The following is a 20158-nucleotide window of genomic DNA, read 5'->3' on the forward strand; positions in this document are numbered from 1 at the left end:
GTGTGTGTTTGAGCTCATTCACACATACACAGGTGACATCATTCCAATAAAATAGCACCACAGAGCAAAAAACATAGACAACCTAAAATGTATAGAGATCAGACTGAAATAGATGAGTGATATTTCCTTTGCAGTTTCAGGAAAAAAGCAGCGAGGCGTGAGAATGTGTGTGAGGAGGAATCGCTAATGAGTTCAGCACTTCAGTTTTAAACAAGATTCATCTCATTCCTACATTTTGTTTCAAACGTGTCTAGCAGCAGTAGCTTTTAAAGAAAGATCATCATAAATTGTATTTTTAAGAGTGGTTTTAATGGTGATTACTGGAGTATACATATATATGCATGCCTTACATTCTGCTCTGTACATTTTTCCTGTAAATGAATATCTAATTGCTAGTGAGCATTCCTTTAAAGAAAAAATCAGTGTCATAGTCTCCTACTAAATTTAGGTGCCCCTTTTAAATACACTGTATGGCCAAATACATGTGGACACCTGATCATCACACCCATATGTGGTTCTTCCACAAACTGTTGCCACAATGTTGGGAGCACAAAATTGTATAGAATGTCTTGGCATGCTGTAGCATTACAAATTCCCTTGACTGGAACTAAGAGGCCCAAACCTGTTCCAGCATGACAATGCCCCTGTGCACAAAGCGAGCTCCATGAAGACATGGCTTGCCAAGGTTGGAGTGGAAGAACTCAAGTGTCCTGCACAGAGCCCTGACCTCAACCCCACTGATCATCTTTTGGATGAACTGGAACACCGACTGCACCCCAGACCTCCTCACCCATCACCAGTGCCTGACCTCACTAATACTCTTGTGGCTGAATTTGCACAAATTCCCGAATTCTAGTTGAACGTCTTCCCAACAGGGTGAAAGGTGGGCTAAATCTGGAATGGGATGTTCAAAAAGCACATATGTGTGCGATGGTCAGGCGTCCACACACTTTTGGCCATATAGTGTATAATCATAGTTTGTGTGAGGTGTTGAGGTGTTCTTTTTTCCCCTATACTACTTCCAGAGTTGGAAATATTCCAGGCCAGCTGCATGTCCAAAACAAAAAGACCTGAAACTAGCATTGGAAATTGGAAAGGGGAGCTGAATTTTCTTCTTTTTCTCAGGCTTTGTGTGGGAAACAAGTTCACAGTGGTGCGCACAAATTGTTGATTTGGAATATCTGCAATATGGCTTTTTTTTACTGCCTAGTACAGTCATTATCCACTCCATAATCCCCCTTTCCCTTTCCTAATGTTTGCAATGTATCGTACAAAAGAAATGGTAGATATGTTGAACTTACATAAATGTTTGAACTTACACATTACCCATTCTTTGTCAAAGCCTATGTTTAAATTGGATTAAATTCCAGTTATTAGCTTTAAAACAAGATCTTGGCAGGCACATACTTGCTTTTTCCAGCTTTCCGCCTGCAAACTTGTTCCTAATTTAGCCCAATTTGGTGGTAAAACCATGACCCTGTGGCATCCCTGACCATTTCTATACTAGTGTCTGACTAATATGGGCAAAAATAATTGTTAATGGTTAACAGTTTTTTGGAATTACTCTGAAGATATAATATTCTCCACATGATAGTGAGCACAAAGTTTCTTATTTCAATACACAGATTTTCCAACTTCAGCAACTTCATAGGGCACCTGAACATTCAGAACAATTGCTTGTCTTCATCGAACATGCCGTCTCCCGACCATAGACTAAACACTTTTTGATGCACCGATAATTTATTGTCTTTTGCTTATTATATAGTTTCATAAATCAAGTCAGATTTATTTACATGTGGCTCTTTTAAAAACAACACAGCTGAAAATGCTAAACAGTAATACGAATTTCAGTAAAAGATGTTTAAGATCTCTTCCCCAAATATAATTTAAAAAATCAAAGCTGATTGGATTTTTCATAATAGCATAACATCATAAATCATTTTGAACTAATTCAAGTAGACATGAGTGTTTCATTTTTATTTAGAAATCAGTTCCACAAGTGTATTTTGGACAGTACAGTGTAAAGTATGCTAAAGCTCTGCAAAGAACATTGTAAAAATAAAACTGACTGATTGGTTTGCAGTTAGGGAAATGATACCTCATACTGATCACCTTCTGAAAAAGGTGGAACTTTTTCATCTAACTGATTAATAGTGAAGAGAAAGGTCTCTTATGTTGGCGGCCAACAACAAAACACCTCTACACCTCTGCGTTTTAGTTCTTACACACTATGAGACACATTAAATCATGTAACACGTTCTCTGTGCTCTTATTTCAGTGATCTGAAGCTCAGAGTGCGCATCCTGATCGACGGCACCCTCATCATCTACCGCGTCAAGCCAGAGGATGCTGGGAAATACACCTGTAGCCCCAGTAACAGCCTGGGCATCTCACCCTCTGCCTCGGCCTATCTGACAGTGCAGTGTGAGTGCGGCCTTCCTCCTGCCCTTCCAACATCTAACAACCCAGAAGCCTCCCACTGCACACTGTACCTCCTCTGCATGTTTTATTTCCTTTGTGTTTTGTGTTGCATGGTCAGAGTGGGTAATTGGTCTATGTTATGTACACATGCTGCGGCTGTTTGGTGTGATCCTGATCCTGTGTCGTGATCTGTCCTAGTTTCAGGCTCTCTGTGGAGTACACAAGCACTTGTTTCCATCTGTACTGATGCTGTGTGTGGCTAAATAAGCTGGATAAATCTGAGCTATGTTCCTCTCAGCTGTGCCAGTGCCTTCTGCTCCTGTCATGACTAGCATTATCATGAGACAAAAATTCCAAGTACCACAATGCTCGATACCACAACAATATTATCGGGGAAAAAAAAGATGACAAGCTCATATTCATCACACTGTGTTTAAACAAATTCAAAATAGATTATACCATTTTTACTTGTGGTTTTTGCATATTGATGGATTGATTGTAGTAGCATAAAGTCACAAACATTACTGAATAAAACTCTTCACCTGTATGCTTTATATCTATGGCTTTGGAAGGGCAGATTTGACTATTTTTTTCCCTTCCATGTTGCTTAAATGGCAATAATTATTAACTGTAGCTGATTTTTAGTTTCGGTGAGCTTTTTTTAAAATTTTCCCCCAAACTTAGTGAGAAGCATGAGCTCACAGACACCACATGATTAGCTAGTGTTGCTGTGATTAATAGGGGAGAGAGAGAGTATGCCACCCTCGCTCCCTGAGAGCATGGCCAATTTTGCTCTCTTGGACTCCCGGTCACAGATGGCTGTGACATTGTTGGGGTTTGAGCTCGCACTCTCTAGATGATAGGGCAAACGCTTTTCTTTTGCACCACTTGGGAGTCCAATAATGTTTTAACAAAAAAATCTCATGTACTGCAGCTTTATAAATAAACACACAGATGGAGTTGTAGGCTGTGAGGTCCTTGCAACAGGAAATAATTGCTATTTAAATGCTAGATTACCCATAGTCACATTTCCTTTGCATTTATGTAGTTTGCCTGATAAGATAGGTATGATTCTATGATTGGTATATAGAGAAATTATATGAACGCTATGGTATTCATTCTACAAGTGTGCCTTTGCCTTGTAATTTTTTGTTTATTTAGTACTAGCATCTTGAAAATCTTATTAACAGTTAAAGCCTTGAATGGAGAAGGAGGAGGATATAGGTGCAACCGGTTTTTAATATCTTTTTACAGTGTAGCCTTCTTTTTAATAGCAGACCTAAAATAACTCACACGCTGTTTCACTATTGCTGGCAGGCTATAGTTTAAACATCTCTGCCTTCAAGTTCCTTTGTTATGCATTAGCTATATTTATTCATATACTCTGAAGTTAATGTATGCTCTACTCTCTGGACAAGTACATCTAAACCATCTTGCTTGTGCTACCTTGGCTCGGTTGTGATGCCTTTTTCAGCGCTTATTTACATTATTGTCAGATCATGATTGTTTATGAAATGGCGACTATTAATCTTTTTGTTTTGGTGCTTTCTGTAGATCCTGCCCGTGTTCTCAACATGCCACCAGTCATCTACGTCCCAAGAAAGTTGCCAGGAATCATCCGCTGCCCCGTCGATGCCAACCCGCCTGTTACATCTGTCAGATGGGAAAAAGATGGATATCCCTTAAGAGTTGAGAAGGTTAGGAGGTTGTGATGACCTTTGACCTTTGCGACGTGAGTTTACACAGGGTGCTTGTTTATGCTGTGCAAAGTGATAGGGAACACTGTTTGTTCCCTTATGTCTTATTTTTCACAGTACCCTGGCTGGAGCCAAATGCCAGATGGAAGCATTCGGGTGGCAGAGGTCACTGAAGACTCCCTTGGCACCTACACCTGTGTGCCTTACAATGCTCTAGGTACCATGGGACAATCCCCTCCGGCCACTCTGGTGCTAAAGGTTGGTCCCTTTGTATAGATTGATGTCTAACATGTTATGTTTATACTATATATATATAACGTGTAAGGTTACAACAAGCTATCAGTGCGAACTACCATCTACACTAAGGCTACTTTTGTAACACTGTTGCACCTGCTATTTTAATTGTGAAATATTATGTTTCTGGTTTTTTTTATTATCTTATTTATCATAGTAATAAAGTTAACATGACTGGGAAATAACCAACCCCCGGTAAGAAACCGGGTAATGCAATGCAAATTAATTGTTTGGTTACAGCACATATAACTCCGATTCTATGGTCATTTCACTACTGCCATATAGGACCCCCCTTACTTTAACGTGAGGCCTGGTGGGGAATACCGTCAGGAGGCCGGCAGAGAGCTTGTCATCCCTTGTGCTGCTTCTGGAGACCCTGAGATTCCAACCATCACCTGGAGAAAGGTACAGCAACTCGACTCACATAGCAGACCACTGTGCATATGACTGAGAGTTGTGACTTACTAGTGATGTTTCGAAAGGTTACATTTAACCATTGTTTTATAACAGTGGAGGAGTGGAGGACTGCGAGCACTGTCTAGTGGAAAATCTAGCTTCAGTTTCTGTAAGGCAGCCTTAATATCAATCTGCAGTGCATTAGCTACTGCTGCTGTGCTGCACTCCTGAATTATACTCTAATCATCAGAATGCTATGAGCACTCTCTGCCAGGGTGAGCTTATTATTCAAGTTTAGAGAATGAGAAGTAGCCACTGAGAGTACTTCAAGGTCTGTCTCCGTATGTGAGATAACTGTACAAAACTCCTCAGATCACTGCACTTTATTTCGCTGCATTTCATGAACAGCTCTTGCATTTGCCTCATGCCCCACCGCCAACTCCTCTTCAAGGTCTCTCCAGTGGTGTACAGGCATTCTTGGGGGGCTGAGTAGAAGAACCTTCTGCCCATTTCTGCTCCTGCCATGACAGTCTTCTCCACTGGAACATGGCAACACAAACAGTTTGCCATATTGCCCTGAAATACAAATGGTTGTGAAAGTTCAATAATTCGCAGTCAGTTGCTGTGCATCCGCAGCACCCACATCACTATCAGGACACACCAACAATAGGCCAGGTGTGTGTTATAAGCACAACCACACTGAGAGTTATAATAAAGTCAAGCATTAGAATTACCATCACACAAGGTGTGCATTAATATACATTCTTTTGGTGATGCAGATTAAACATGAACAAAATTAGAAAGAATCAAAGGATTAGAGCTATATTTAGCATCTTGAATCCACTTCCTTAACTCCTCCAAGAATGGCAAAGAGGATGAGAGTCATGTAGAAGTGATCTACATTGGCATGAGGTTAAGGTCATGAGATGATAACTTTGCTATTGGTACTCGGCAAGGAAAGAAGCAAACGGGAATACTCCACTAGTTCCGAAGGAAACCGCCCCACGGTCCAGAATTTAAGGAAGTACACCTGGGCACACTGAATGATTCATTTTACTTGTCATTACACTTTCCATTTTGTTAACTATATATTTTATGTATATAGATATGTACTGTATATAGTGAACTTTTTTAATGCTTAATGTTTATTGCTGACTGGTCTTGTGTTATGTGTGATTACAGGTAGGAAAGCCAAGTAGAAGCAAGCACAACATCTTACCCAGTGGCAGCTTACAGTTTGTGTCTCTGAGCAAAGAGGATCACGGGGAGTGGGAATGCGTCGCCACCAACGTCGTCACAAGCATCACTGCCAGCACAAGACTTTTTGTAATAGGTATATTGATTGTGTCCTTTATCATTTTAAGTGCACATCCCTATTATAGAAGCTTGTCTAAGGTGTACTAATGTGAACTACAACTTTGATTAAAAAATATATATATAAGGTTAAAATAAAGCTTAAAATTTTAGGCTTAGGAGTATAGATACTTTGGTGTCAAATTAACCTTGGCTCAGTACTACACAATGCATTCTGCTTTCAGACTCTATTTAAGATTCACAAAGCTGGTGTCCCTCAAGCCTGTCTTGGCATCCAAACAGCTGGAGTGAGTCATTATGTGAAATGTTTGTAAGGCCTGCAGGTGCTCCGTCCCAAATGTCATGTCACATACACTCACAGTAGCGTGCACTGGTTGTATGATGACAGGTTGCATTCATGACACTTATATTTAATTAGGTGGTAATTATAATGCTTAATACTCCAGGTCTGCTTTGATGAGAGAGCTTATAGAGCTCCTGACCAAGTCCTTGGCTTTAACTGTCTGATTTTTTAAATCCCACTTCCATGCGCTTTTACAGCTATTTCTGTTTGTATCTACCTGGCCACTATATTTTTGAATGAATGCTATTTTCTACTTAAAATTTTAAAATTGTTTCTGACCCTAAAAATGGCAAAGCAGTTACTTAAGTTGATGAATGAATGAATGAATGAATGAATAGGCTTTTTAAATTTACAGCTAAGTATTTAGTTTCAAGTAATTCATCAGTAACTGCTTTATCCTGGTCATGGGGGTTTTGAGAAATACAGTACTGTGCAAAAGTCTTAGGCACTCTATTTTTTTTTAGTACAAACTTTGTTATAGATTTTTATTTTATGACCTCTACATTATTGATTCAGTGCAAAAACATTTTAGAATTTAAAATTAAATGTTGCAGAAAAATGTTTGTATGTCAGTAAAGAAAGCAGCAGATTACATAAGAGACACTTTTCCGACAAAAAACATAATGAAGGCTGCTGGGTTTTGCTGCAAAAATAAGAAGCAAGTGTGACAGTCAAAGTCTCCAGAAGAACTGTGGCTGGTTCTGCAAGATGCTCAGTAACACTTACAGCTCATTTCCTTATAAAACTGCACACATTGTACCTGAGACTACTATTTTTTTTAAAGCAAAAGATCATCACACCAAATATTGACTTTGTTTCATTTATTACTGTTTACTGCTCTTTATAGTATTTTTTTTAATGTAGAAACATTTAATTTCATTATTTTTGAAGGCATCTTTGCTCTCAGCATTTCTTTGCATGTGCCTAAGACTTTTGCACTGTACTGTAGATCCAAATAAGTTCATTAGAAAATATCTCGGGCAGGTGCAAACAATAATAACTGAGGGAGCAGGTGAGATTGCTCAGACTTTCTGCAGCAACAGGCAGGATTTCTCAGAAGTGTCCCCGGTTCGGGCCAGAAATCCTTTGGGAGTAGGAGGGAATGGGTTTAAGCAGACCCATGCACACCTCTAGACTGGTCTTATTTGTCTTCATTTATGGATTTTCTTCTGATTGCTTTCTTTCAGCTCATTAATGTGAATCAACTGGAACAAACTTTTCATTAAATTCCTGAGTGCAGTTGAAAAAAATAAGCAAAAATTCTAGGTTTGTATTAGTGTAAACTTACACAAATTCAAGCGCTCATGTAGGATAGGAATGTTTTTCCGAACTGGATTTTCATGAATACCACATTTCTTGTGCAAATTCTCCTGTGAATGATTTACGAATAAATTTGTTCACACCCAGGTTGGTAATTGAGGCCCAAGGATCGATGAATATTCATTAGAAACTGCTTGAAAAGAGCTTAGGAAGGTTGAAAGAAGACAAAATCAGATTTGTATGCATTGGAAGGAGTGAACAATAACAGACTTTTTCCTGTGTTTCAGGCACTAGTCCCCACGCGCCAGCCAATGTCCGCGTCTCGGTCTCCACAACCTCAGCTAATGTCTCCTGGGAACCCGGATATGATGGTGGCTTTGAGCAGACCTTTTCGGTCTGGTATGGCCCTGTGTAGGTCCCCCTAGCACCTATAGCTTTTAAATATATATTGTCCCCTACTAGCATTTTGTTTTATACTCATGACTATAAATTGTCTTCACCCTTAAATTCTGTAGAATTCAAAAGGAATAACACAGATATTGCAAAAGCAGTCTTATCAAATTGTATTGCAGATTTTAGCTTTTCATTCTTTAATTAATCTTAACATATTTATTGAAATTAATGCAAGTGTATTGCAAGTCTAGTGTTAGTGTTACGTTTCTTTTCCAATTAATTTCCCTATATAGGATTTTCTCTGGGGTCTCACTGTGTGCTGTCTTTCTAACAGGAAGAAGAAGACAGATCTGGGTCCTCATGATTGGCTGTCCATTCCTGTGCCCAGCTCTCAGACCTGGTTGGTGGTGCAGGGCTTGGAGCCAAAGACAGCATATCAGTTCAGTGTGCTGGCCCAGAACAAGCTGGGCACAGGCCCGTTCAGTGAGGTAGTCACTGTGAATACAGTAGGTGGGTGCCACTTCCATTTATGCACTCTGTAGGGTGCAGTAACATCCATACAAACTATTGACGTTTAATGCTTTTTGGGGCTGGCAAAGGAAACACATCTGTACCTGTTACCTTGTGTGTGTGTGTGTGTGTGTGTGTGTGTGTGTGTGTGTGTGTGTGTGCTTTTGTGCATGTTTTTTCCCCCCTCAGTGTACCCTATAAGTACTCCGGAACCACTGGTGCTTCTTACCCCACCGCGGTGCCTCACAGCTAACCGGACACAGCAGGGTGTACTGTTGACATGGCTTCCTCCAGCCAACCACACTTCACCCATAGATCGTTACATTGTTGAGTTTCGCTTGGGAGAGAGGTGGGAGGTGCTCGACGACCTAATTCCAGCAGATGAGACAGAGATCATGGCTAGAGACCTCATTCCGGTAAAAGAAATAAAGGCAATTTGTATGCTAATCCATCAAAACTTCTTAGAAGCATGATTTTTCTTTTTTGGAGGTGAAGACTTGTTCCTTACCTGACATAATCCAAATAAAAAAAGGTATCTGCAGGTCTTAATTTGACTTAGCCAATGGACATTTCTTTAATTACTTTGAACTATTTATTTTAAGTTTGAGACAAGAAGCCATGTCAAGCAACATTTATATTTAGATTATCATCATGCAAATTAGGCATGACACTGTAAATTCTTTGAATCAAACTTATAGTGCAGGTTTTGCAGTGTCCCACCTGTTTTCTATTCACGCACCCTTCATTTCTATCTGTGTTTATTCCTTACACAACAGTGTCTGGCACACAAATACCAGAAAAAAATCATCTAACTGTAATCTTGTTTGTGTCCTGGTTTTATTCCAACCTAGACACTTTGTTATCAGTTCAGCTAAGGCATGAAAAAAAATCCTTGTTAGTTTTAAACCAAAGCATTTCTGGCTTTTCACCACTTCATGCCACTGACTGAAACGCTTTGTTTTATTCACTAAATTGCTTTCCAGTATTGCTTTTCAGCTTCTTCTAAATTGCCTTGTAGCTATTAATAGAGATAATAATTCACTTTATTTTAATTCAGTCATGTAATAGCAGTGGTGGTCATGTGATATTTCTCTGGCCTCTATGATATTTGACCTACACTCTCTCTTAACCCACTTTGAGAAGGTTGTAATATATTTGTCTGTCCCTCTTCTTCTAGGACTCGTGGTATGAATTCCGTGCCCTGGCAGTCATGGATGATCTCATTAGTGAAAGCAGTAATGTAGTGGGAGTGTCAAGCACAGGTAAGAATTTGAAAAAGCTATTTTTAGACCCCATGATTTCACAGCTTTAGCAGCTTTAACCATGTGGTACTTCATTGCCCCCTGCTGATCATAACAGATAGCACGCTTTTTTCCCCATGCTTTGTAGTGTTGGTAGATGTCTGGTTGCAAAATGAATGCCAGTGGATTATTAGAATGAAATAACATCGATGCTTTGTTGGCTGCTGTGTGAATAACTGCATGCTAGTTGGCTGCAATGCTTCCATCTTATTTCACGCTCTGCAGTGTGTCTCCTCTCTCAGACCCCTTCCCTCCCACAGAGATCTCTGACGAGGGGCTGGCAAGGCCAGTGGTGGCTGGGATTGTGGCTACAATTTGCTTCCTAGCTGCTGCCATACTTTTTAGCACACTAGCCGCGTGCTTTGTCAACAAGCAGCACCGCCGCAAGCTCAAGCGCAAACGAGGTGAGTCCTGTTTCAGACAACTGTACATCAGTAAAGTATTATTTCATTCACAAGGATTTTTCACAAGAATAATTAAATAAAAATAAAATAGAATACAAGTTATATATAGTATGTGTGGATAGATGGATGGGGGTATGTACTGTATGTACATATTGACATAATATTGTATGTACTGTATAGACATAAAATACAAAAATACAAATGAAAGGAGTCAAAGAGAGTAACCAGCTGTGCCAGCTGTTCATGCCACAATCTTGAGCCAAATGTGGTAATTAATTAAATGTTTTTCATTCATAGTTGCCTGGCAGAAATGTAGGTTAAACAAGCAGAGAAAAAAGAAACCCTACTTCTTAACATTTGCTAACAAAGGTTATCATTTAGTGTGTATGTTTAAATGCGATGTGCCTCACAGTGGTTCAATGCACCTCAATGCTGTAACTATCTTATAGGAATGGCAATTGTGAACTGGTGCGTTTCTTAATTTATAGTAATTGTTGTTTTGTCCATGTCTCTAGATCCTCCATTGTCAATAACTCACACCAGGAAAAGTATTGAGTCTCCGTAAGTATTGATGCATGGTAACATCCATCATACTTTGAAGTTCAACAGATATGCTGAAATGCTGTGTGCTTGTGTGTGTGTGTGTGTGTGTGTGTGTGTGAGAGAGAGAGAGAGAGAGAAAGAGAGAGAGAGAGAAAGAAAGAGAACATGTGTGTATGTTTGTGGCAGTGAGAGTAAAGGAGGAAGTGCATGTACAGAGTGGTAGACCAAATGGCTGACCTTAGCAGCCACCTTGTTTACTGTGAGGGATGCATGGAAGAGGATTTGAGTGACCAACTGAATGACTGCTAAAAATGCATCTGTACTTATATCTGCTTTTTGGTCAGCAAGATGCATTGATTTGCAATTACCAGCGATCTCATGCAGCTTCTCCATAGTCTGCTGAGTTGGAGCCTGATCAATCATCAGTGGCCGCAGAACAAACTGTCACCATGATGCTTACACATGAGCTTCTGAGAACTGATTACTGCAGCCATGGCCACCTAAACATTTAATCACCATTTTAAAGTTTACCCAGGCTTCAGTTTACCCCCAGCCCAAATTGAGGAAGGCATTTAATCCCATCTTGATTTCATGGCGGTTTTTGTAATTCTAGTCCCATGTTCCCATCCATCTTCATCCATCTTTGCATCACTGTTTGGAAACCCAGTCAGGTCTGATGGCCGCCTCTTGCCCCTCCTCTCTATTGTGTCTCTCACCGCAGGCCTCCTCTTACCCCTTTGCCTGGCATTGAGCCCTACTGGGAAGAGCCAGACAGGAGCAGCTACAGGCCCCCATCCACCAGTCCTCAGTGAGTGCCTGCACCTGCATCCCTTTCCCAGCACATGGCGCTGGTTGCGCCTCGCTGCCTTAGCTGCATGCTTTCTTCTTTTGTGGTGCGGACTTAGATTGACTATAGATTGGTTAAAGCCCCTTTGGCGTAATAGAATACACTGCTGCTCCTATGTTTACCTATGCATCGATTTTTCTTGAGGTATATAATTATTGATTATTATTAAGCCATTTTGTTTGAGAGCTATAGAGCAGATATGACAGTCACATATATTGGCCCTATTCCCACTGCTACTCAATCTTTTTGTCTCTTGTTTCCATTCTGTTGTCCCCTCATGGTACACCATGACACTGTCTTTTGTTTCATCCTCAGTGAAAGTGACCTATTGTGTGAACCTGTTTTGTGTGATAACAATAATAAAAATATTCTATTTTTATATTATGGTCTTCCTGGAACAAAAGCCATTCCAAAGCTTTGACTTATTATAAGACAGTCTCAAAATACAATACCTAATGAATCTTCAGGCAGCATTCCTCAGAATAATAAGCACTGTGTCTGCTCTGATTCACAGGCTGTCCTCTGGGAAAATCAGTCCAGAGAGCATTGCTTCCTCCCGTCCTCCGTCTCTGGCCAGTGTAGGCACACCTGGCCTCTATGTCAAGAAGCTGCCAAGCCCAAGGAAGGAGAAGGAGCTCTCACTGTACAAGCGAACCAAGCGAGCAATAACGGGAAAGAAGTACAGCGTGTCAAAGCACGAGGCCGAGGTCACCACTCCCATTGAGCTGATCAGCCGCGGCCCGGATGGCCGCTTTGTCATGGAGCCATCGGATACAGACTCATCACTGAAGCCACGTCGCATTGAGGGCTTCCCCTTCGTGGAGGAGTCAGACCTGTACCCCGAGTTCAGACAGTCAGATGAGGAGAATGATGAACCTGGGCCCCTCCCCCCAGTTATGGCCACGCTCAGGCCCCAGATTTCGCCTGTGTCCTCAAGCCAGGAGTCCTACATGGTGCAGCCCCCAGCCTACAGCCCTCGCTTCCACAGGCCTATGGAAGGTACGAGCATCTTGGAGGGTAGTGGGCTTCAGGCCACAGGGCAGAGCCGAGTGTCCCACTTTCACAGAGTCTTTCCTCCGGGCCCTTTCTATGGCTATCTAGGTAGTGGCGCGGAGCTGGAGCTGCATCCTCCATTCTACGCAGCCGATGTGAGCCCACGCAGCTCAGCCATGTCCTCTTCCTCACCACCGTGCCCCACCGAGGGGTCCTTCCACCATCCCACCATTGCTTCTGGCCACACCCTTCCGCTGGCACATGGCCCACCCTCCTCTCGCTCTACTGACACTTGGCGCCCTCCTGACTTCCCCTTTCTAGGTCAGGAGGGTGCCTGTGTCGTTTTGCCACCACACCCTCCTCCCCCCCATCTCCGCCGAGACGTGCCCGAGCCGCCACCGTACCCGTCGCGTAGCCACGCCCCCTCCAGCTCGGCGTTCCTGCGGCTGGAGGCGCTCCCTTCTCAGGGCCTAGTGGGCACACATGCAGCTATGCAACAGGCCCAGATCGTGGGGCAGTTGAGACACACTGCCCACGGGATGGGCGTACCAGTGTTGCCTTACCCAGGCCGAGCAGGGAGCCCCAGCACGCTACGCAGCGAGAGCTCGGACGAGCCGTGGCTGAGCCCGAGGGCGGCACGCCGCCTGGATCTGGGCCTGCAGCAGGTGGTGCTGCAGCCATCACGCCTCTCACCCCTCACCCAGACACCTCCTAGCTCCCGAGCTGCCTCGCCCGACATCCTGGTGCGCCCGCCACCGCGGCCGGGCGTCCTTCGCTCCTCACGCTCACAGGAGATACCCGAGAGCATGCGCCACATCACCTTCTCCCGGAGGTCCCTGTCCTCTTCCCCTGCCACCTCTCCCACCCTGGGCTCAGGCTCCATCCGCCTGCCTGGCCTGGGCTATGGTGCCCATGTGGCCTTTGCCACTGCAGCAGCCAGCTACCCGTCACAGTCCCCCTCACCCCCGGCGGAGAGCAATGATGTTTTTGGTCAGCTGCCATCTCAAAGGAGGACAGATGAAGAGATGCTGCCCTCAGAGCCCTCACCAGGGTAGGTGAACTGCACCATTGGCGGTTCCAAAAACATGACAAAGAGATCACGTTTTCATCAGCCAGTCTGCAAAAGCAGTGCCCTTCATGCTTTTGCTGTTTTTATTTTAAAACAATTCAACAATAGCCTCAGTTAAATACACATTTAAATTCATATTTGTACTTATATATAAAACACTGTCTTCTGCTACAATATCAGTTTTTTGGTATCTTTGTAGAAGTAAGCCATAACTTTGCTATCTTGGTTTTTGAAGTTACATTTTTGTAGCCTGTTGAATGGTTCAGTAATTTTCAAATGCTTTCCTGATGATTTCAAGATTTACTTTTTTGTCCCCTTTTATGGGCTGGCCATCTCATGTCATCTTCTCCAGCTCATTCACTCATCTCTCTCTGTCTTCCACTCCCACTGACACAGCGCTTTCTTCATCAGGGTGGCCTTCTTAGGCGGCCTTCCTTGCCAGGGATGAGCCTGCACTCATCTCTTGCAATGGTCACCATCCTCATCTAGAGTAGCGACGGCTGATTTAAAAAAAAAACTTTTTGTCCTTCCAGGCTTTGGTAGTCTTACCTTCTTTGTTTTTGATTGATCTCAGCTATCTGGGCAGCATTGTTGTGACCAGGTCCTCTACACCATAATAGGTAAGGGTTGAGTCCATGTCTGAAAGGGGAGAGGTTAGCAGGTGGGGCCTTAAATCATTTTTTCATTTAAAGGGGAATTACACTGATTATTTTTTAATGAAATAAAGAAATGATCAATTGGCCAGATTTAGTATTTTATTTTAAATAGTACTTTATTTTAAATCTGAAATACCCAATTTGGAAATAGTTTTAGTATTTCTGTAGCAAGGTAACTAGTTTGGTATAAATTTGACTAAACAAGAAAATATTGTTTGAATGGATTTCGAATAAGTGCCTTTTTAGCCACAGGCTTGCATTTTCCCCTTTAAACATTTGTTCCATGTCCAAAACAATCATGCATGTCTTCTTCAAATTTTCTTCCTCAACGACGAATCAGTAATGGTGATCCCGAAACTAAAATTCTGTCCCATTTGTTGTCCCAGTGGTTTGGTTTCTTTTCTTCATGTGACTGTTGTATATTGGCCATTCTACCCCCTCCCTGCCATCTTTTCTCCTGTCAGCATGGTGAAGCCACTCTGTTCATGCTAACCAGAGTTGTGCTTGATGTGACTGTAGGACTGTAGTGTGTCAGCCATGTCTCCCCCCTCCTCTACTAATGCCTTTCGCTTTCTCTCTCCACAGCCTCAGCAGCAGGGGAGACTCTCTATAAACGCTTTGTGTTTCTGTGCCTTGTGATTCCCATGAGTTGTTGGCTGACTCTTCCGTGTGGACTTTTCAGTTTTCATGGTCTCCTTGTCGTGATAGTGGGATGGCATGTATGATTAAAACTCAAATAAGCAGAAAGGAGCTGCATTTTTGGGGGAAAAAAATGACTTGCGTGTAACTAGAATCTTTTAGACTTATGAGTTTTTACAACAGAATGAGGTAAACAAATGAATTCTGCAATGCCAATTTTCGTTTACTGAATCTCTGAAGAGTGAATGACAAGAAAAGTGAATATAACCATAACCAAATGAATATGTTACTGATCACAGGAAATTCTGGATTTGAGTGTAAACCATTATGGGGTTGTTTCCACTAGTAAAGTATGTTTTTATATTCTGATGCTCAGTGGGATTAGTAAGTAAAATATTTAAGTAGAGCATCTCTGCTCCTATATGTAACACTGGCTTATGTACTACTACGATAACTGGTATTCTCGCTGCTGAAATGCTTTTGTGTAAAGTAATGCTGCTTATTTTGGCTCTGCCTGCCTGTTTTGTAGGGAGTCTGTAGGTGCAGTGAGAGTTCCTGCAGGGTCTGAGAGCTTCGAAACACTGTTTTATCATTGTATGAAAAAAACCAAGAAAGTGGCTGCCAACAACAACAACAACTCCACATCCAAGAAAAGAACAGGTCAGCATTATTTCATTTCTTATATAAGAAGCCTTTTTTTTTTTTTTTAAATTCTTACAGTTAAATTTGTCAGCCCCTCTACCCCATTTATCAGTTGAAATGTGTCACCATATAACCAGTGCTGGCCACATCTGATTTGGGTGGTAGTTTTTGTGACACTGGTACAAAGCACAGCACTTCATATGATTTTACAGTTTAATAACATCAAATTTTTTATATATTTTATTTTTAATATTTTAAATTTTTAAAATTTCCTCTACTGCCATCTGTACAGAGTGTACAAGTGTTCTTCTCTGTTTTGATGATGATGTGACATATCAGGTGCATCACAGGCATTTTGACAGCTAGCATCAGATCACAAAAGGAATAGTGTAGCTATCTAAGTACCTGACCAAATCGTGAGGAAATCACTCTTATCTACAGACTTTTAGATGTCTTTAGAATGACTGTTCTTATTGCTGCATTTTTTTAAACTGGCTCCTTATCTGACATGATCTTTGCAGGCAGATGTAAGGCAATGTTCAAAAATTAGATACATTCTTGATACCTTCTTGAGCATGTGTGAGACCTTAACACAAAGTCACATGCTGACAGCGTGATGTAGTATTTGCTATAAAATACCATATGATATACAGAACAATACTGTTATCAATTTCTCTTTTTCTTCAAGTTAGCTACAAACTGTATTGTGGCTTTGTGCAGCACTTACCTCTTAGTCCTTTGGTCTGCTGAGTTTTTATTTGCTTTGGCAACCATTTGACCATTTTTGCTCTCCACTGAGCAGTTTACCTTGACTTACTTTTTTCTTTGTATCTTGCTTCTGAATAGCTTCTGACGAACCTGCCACTAACATGTTTGAGTGTTTTTCCCTCACCATACACTACATCACTAAACACCTACTGGTATGGGCCATTTCTACTCTTGGCGTTTGACCACTCTCGCATGCTGAAGACTAGCTGGTTGGTAACTTCATTTCGTTAGGCTCCTCATAGCTAGCCTACTTAGTTAACTGGATTGCTAATTCAGCTTTAACATCCTTTGCCATCATATGAGTAGTGGGCCTGCGACTCCATATTAATACAGTGGTGGGCTTTCCATGCATAACATGTGCTCATTGTGGTTAGCTTGCTTCCATTATACACACAGCTTCAACTCTGAGTGATTATGAGCCGTACTAAATGAGTTATACTCTTTAAGTTTTGTCTAAGAACCACAAGTGTTCAACTCCAGTTTCAGCAGAATGCAGAAGTGAATCTGATTTAGTCTTTACCAGCTTACATGCACTGCTGGCAGGCTCCAACCAGTGTAGGACAGGCACCCTGAAAAGGGCAGTGGCCCCAATTGGACGGAAGGCTGATGCGCAGCTCTTGCATCAAGTGCGCTGTTCAGCACAACTCCGGACACAAGGACTTCACTTGGCCTAAGTGTAAGGCTACTGCACCGCACCTGAGCTCTGTGGCACACGCCATAAATAACATGATAAAATGTGACTAGCTCAGCCTGGGCCGCATGCCTAACATACATACTTAGAGTGCATCACTGGTGGCTTCACCAGACAAAGTACTATGATCAGACATAGAATGCAGCAAATGTAGTCACACTGATGATGTTTTGGTGAGGTCTCATGCCTTGTGCATGGTGCGTACAGGCAGTTCACTAGCATTTTTGCTGCCTTCATTGGAGCAAACATTCCAATATGCAGCTGTCGACCCCTGAGTGATAGAGTTTATCAAAAACTCTCTCCCAGCAATGGGACACCTAGGCCAGGATGCAGATTGGTGTGCCAGACATGTACAATCAACTCTGTGAAACCTATCCTACTTACCAGAAACCAGAACAGCCGAATGGACTGGCCATGTGGTGCCACAACCTGGCTTGTCAGCTAGGCATCTACATAAGTTCAGTCTGCCTCTTATGAGACCCAGACACACAGAGTTATGTTTTCAGACTCCTAACAGGCGTCCAAGTGCCCCCACTTATCCTGTGGTGATGCTACTTTGCCTTCTGTACTACAGAGAACATGTTGATTGACCAGGATAGGTCATCAGTGATACTGACACACTGGAATTTAACAATGGACACAGTTTTCACCAACTTGCACCTAGGGTTAGGTGCACCAACTTGGAACTGTCTTCCAAGTTTTCCTGTAGCCAAGTTTTCTTTTTCTTTTGGGTGTTGAGAACCAGGTTGTTCTTAATGCGATCTTAATGTGGGCTATAACCAGTCTTTCTAAGCACTTTGTGATGATGTTGTTCATTGCAAAAAAGGGCTCGGGCTCATTACAGCTGATTTTTTTGGTACGGGGACAATGATTACATACTTAAGGCTTGAGGGGAGCACAGCTTGAGACAGAGAGTGATTGAATATGTTAGTGATGACCCCTATCGGCTGATCTGCACAGGCTTTGAGCACCCATGCCAGGACACCATCAGGTCCTGCCACCTTTCTTGTGTTGACACCTTGCAGGACCTGCCTCACCTCATGTGTTTTGAAAATGAGTGGCATGCTGTTTACAGGGGATGGAGTCTATAGTGCCGTTATCAAATCCGGCAAACAATGTTTTAATTTAGTCTGGAAAAACTGGAAAATCAGTTTCGTAATCAACTTCGACTCACTGGTTGTAGTTCCTTTTGGCAGTTCTGATGCCCCTCTTGACATCCACCCTGGCAGCGCTGTAGGCTGTGGTGTTGCCCGTATTGATGGCTGCATTGCATGCCCTGAGCAACGTGCAGACCTCACTGTTCATCTGTGGTTTCTGGGTTGGATATACATGAATGCTTTTGGGTGCGTTGACAGTACATTGGAGACATATTCCTTTATGTCTAGGCATTGCTTCATCCTTGTCAGATGTTTTTTTAGGTTTGCATTTGAGGACAGGCATTCTGTAACTCTGCAGGTGCCTTCTCAGGCAAATCCGTGGCCACCTGCACGGGCTTTTATAACGCGGCACTCTCATGCAGGTAATCAGCGTAAACTTGCAGCACCTGGCCGTGCCTCTTCATAAGCCCTCCGATTGCCTCACTCCACGTGTGGACGTAGTTCTGTGCCAGCCAGCAGAATGGTGTCATGCTGCTCTGTCTAAATAATTTAATGGTTCAAGGTTCAGAGAAGTGAATACTGAGGTTCAGGTACAGAAAAGTGAATGTTGAGGTTTATGTTCAAGAAAAGTGAATATTGAGGTTTTGGTTCAGAGAAGTGAATATTGAGGTTCAGGGCTGGATATATTTAATATTCGCAAGAAAATATGTAATTCTTTCAAGTTCAGCCAAACGACAGGGCCATTTTATGTTATTTTCCCCACCATGCTGAGGTGCTTTTGTGTTGAGCCGTAGGCTCTGAGTTTCCCAATCCTGTACCCTTCACAGTACCACATAAGCACTGTGACCCTCACCCGGTGACTCATGTACTAGGTCAGTGTAAGGGTGCAGCAGACATGCTGTCGATGCCTAGGAGAGTGGCACTTGTGCCCAGAGGTGGTTCCATAAATCTGGAGAATTTGGCCAGTCACAGATGGACCTCTTGGCTAATGGCAAGTCGAATCACTGTCGAATGTGGTTCTCTTTAGTTGCACCAAATAACCTACCAAACAGTTGGTCTGAAATTAGTATCACTGTAGGTAGCCCTTTTGCTGGCGTTCCCCTCATTAAAGGAGTGGGGGAACTGCATGCATCTACTATAAGCTTGCCCTGCACACAACAATAATAATAATAATCTTATGGCCCATAAGAGGGTTCCTGCCTAAGTATGTTTATCCCAATTTATGAACAGGCATTTGACCTTACAGTGCTCTTCGAAGGTCAATCTGCAGAAAGTTACCTCATGTGTCTAGTATGTGCCTTACAGTTCTATAAGAACTGCACTAGGTGTCATCTCTCACAGTGCCAAGATATGGCATGCTCCCTTTTCTAAGGATTTTAATTAACATATCCTATGAACATGATGTGCCATTCCATGAGGTGCATCTCCTACTCATGGGCAGTAATTAGAATCATGCTGTTCCAGGAAATTCGCACTGAAGCTACCCTATGGTAAAGGTTCCTCAGGAAATTATGATATAAGTTATCCATATGTTAAACATCACTCACTTGTGGTTAGGAGGGGTGAAATAGAGCACTAGTTACACATGTAACTGTGGTTCTATGAACAACAGCTAACCTCCAGTGTTTACTGTTACTCGGAACCAGCACCAACCTGATGGGAACACAGAAAGAAGGTTCCAAGGACAGATAGCTGTTCGTGGTGGTATTTTATTGTAAATAATATGTCATACGGTCACGAGGTGACTTTGTGGTATGTTTTCAGCATGTGCGCACACATAAACAAGAAGATGCGTAACTAATGGTCACAGTCATTTTCAAGTCATATCATTTCAAGCCAAGTCATTACTGTTGTGCTGAGTGTCCTCAGCTAACTATTTT

General features: G+C 42.3%; 1 protein-coding gene across 8 annotated transcripts in view; it reads left to right on the top strand.

Annotated features, from left to right (window-relative positions):
* The window catches only part of igsf9ba (immunoglobulin superfamily, member 9Ba), a 72983-nt gene that overhangs the window by 47529 nt on the left and 5296 nt on the right, over positions 1-20158 (top strand). The window contains exons 7-21 of one of the 8 annotated variants that reach the window (XM_053239813.1): positions 2279-2424; positions 3976-4118; positions 4236-4376; positions 4698-4817; positions 5991-6141; positions 8013-8136; positions 8453-8628; positions 8818-9044; positions 9806-9890; positions 10172-10333; positions 10849-10894; positions 11598-11684; positions 12238-13767; positions 14360-14405; positions 15610-15740. In XM_053239813.1, the coding sequence (XP_053095788.1) occupies positions 2279-2424; positions 3976-4118; positions 4236-4376; positions 4698-4817; positions 5991-6141; positions 8013-8136; positions 8453-8628; positions 8818-9044; positions 9806-9890; positions 10172-10333; positions 10849-10894; positions 11598-11684; positions 12238-13767; positions 14360-14402 (3181 nt within the window). In that variant the 3' untranslated portion in view covers positions 14403-14405; positions 15610-15740. Of the gene's footprint in view, positions 1-2278; positions 2425-3975; positions 4119-4235; positions 4377-4697; positions 4818-5990; positions 6142-8012; positions 8137-8452; positions 8629-8817; positions 9045-9805; positions 9891-10171; positions 10334-10848; positions 10895-11597; positions 11685-12237; positions 13772-14359; positions 15741-20158 lie in introns of those variants that run through there. The other 7 variants (XR_008303628.1, XM_026924655.3, XM_053239812.1 and 4 more) reach the window with 7 other exon arrangements.

Source organism: Pangasianodon hypophthalmus, chromosome 14 (genome assembly GCF_027358585.1).
Source record: "Pangasianodon hypophthalmus isolate fPanHyp1 chromosome 14, fPanHyp1.pri, whole genome shotgun sequence".
In the NCBI taxonomy this organism is placed as follows: domain Eukaryota; kingdom Metazoa; phylum Chordata; class Actinopteri; order Siluriformes; family Pangasiidae; genus Pangasianodon; species Pangasianodon hypophthalmus.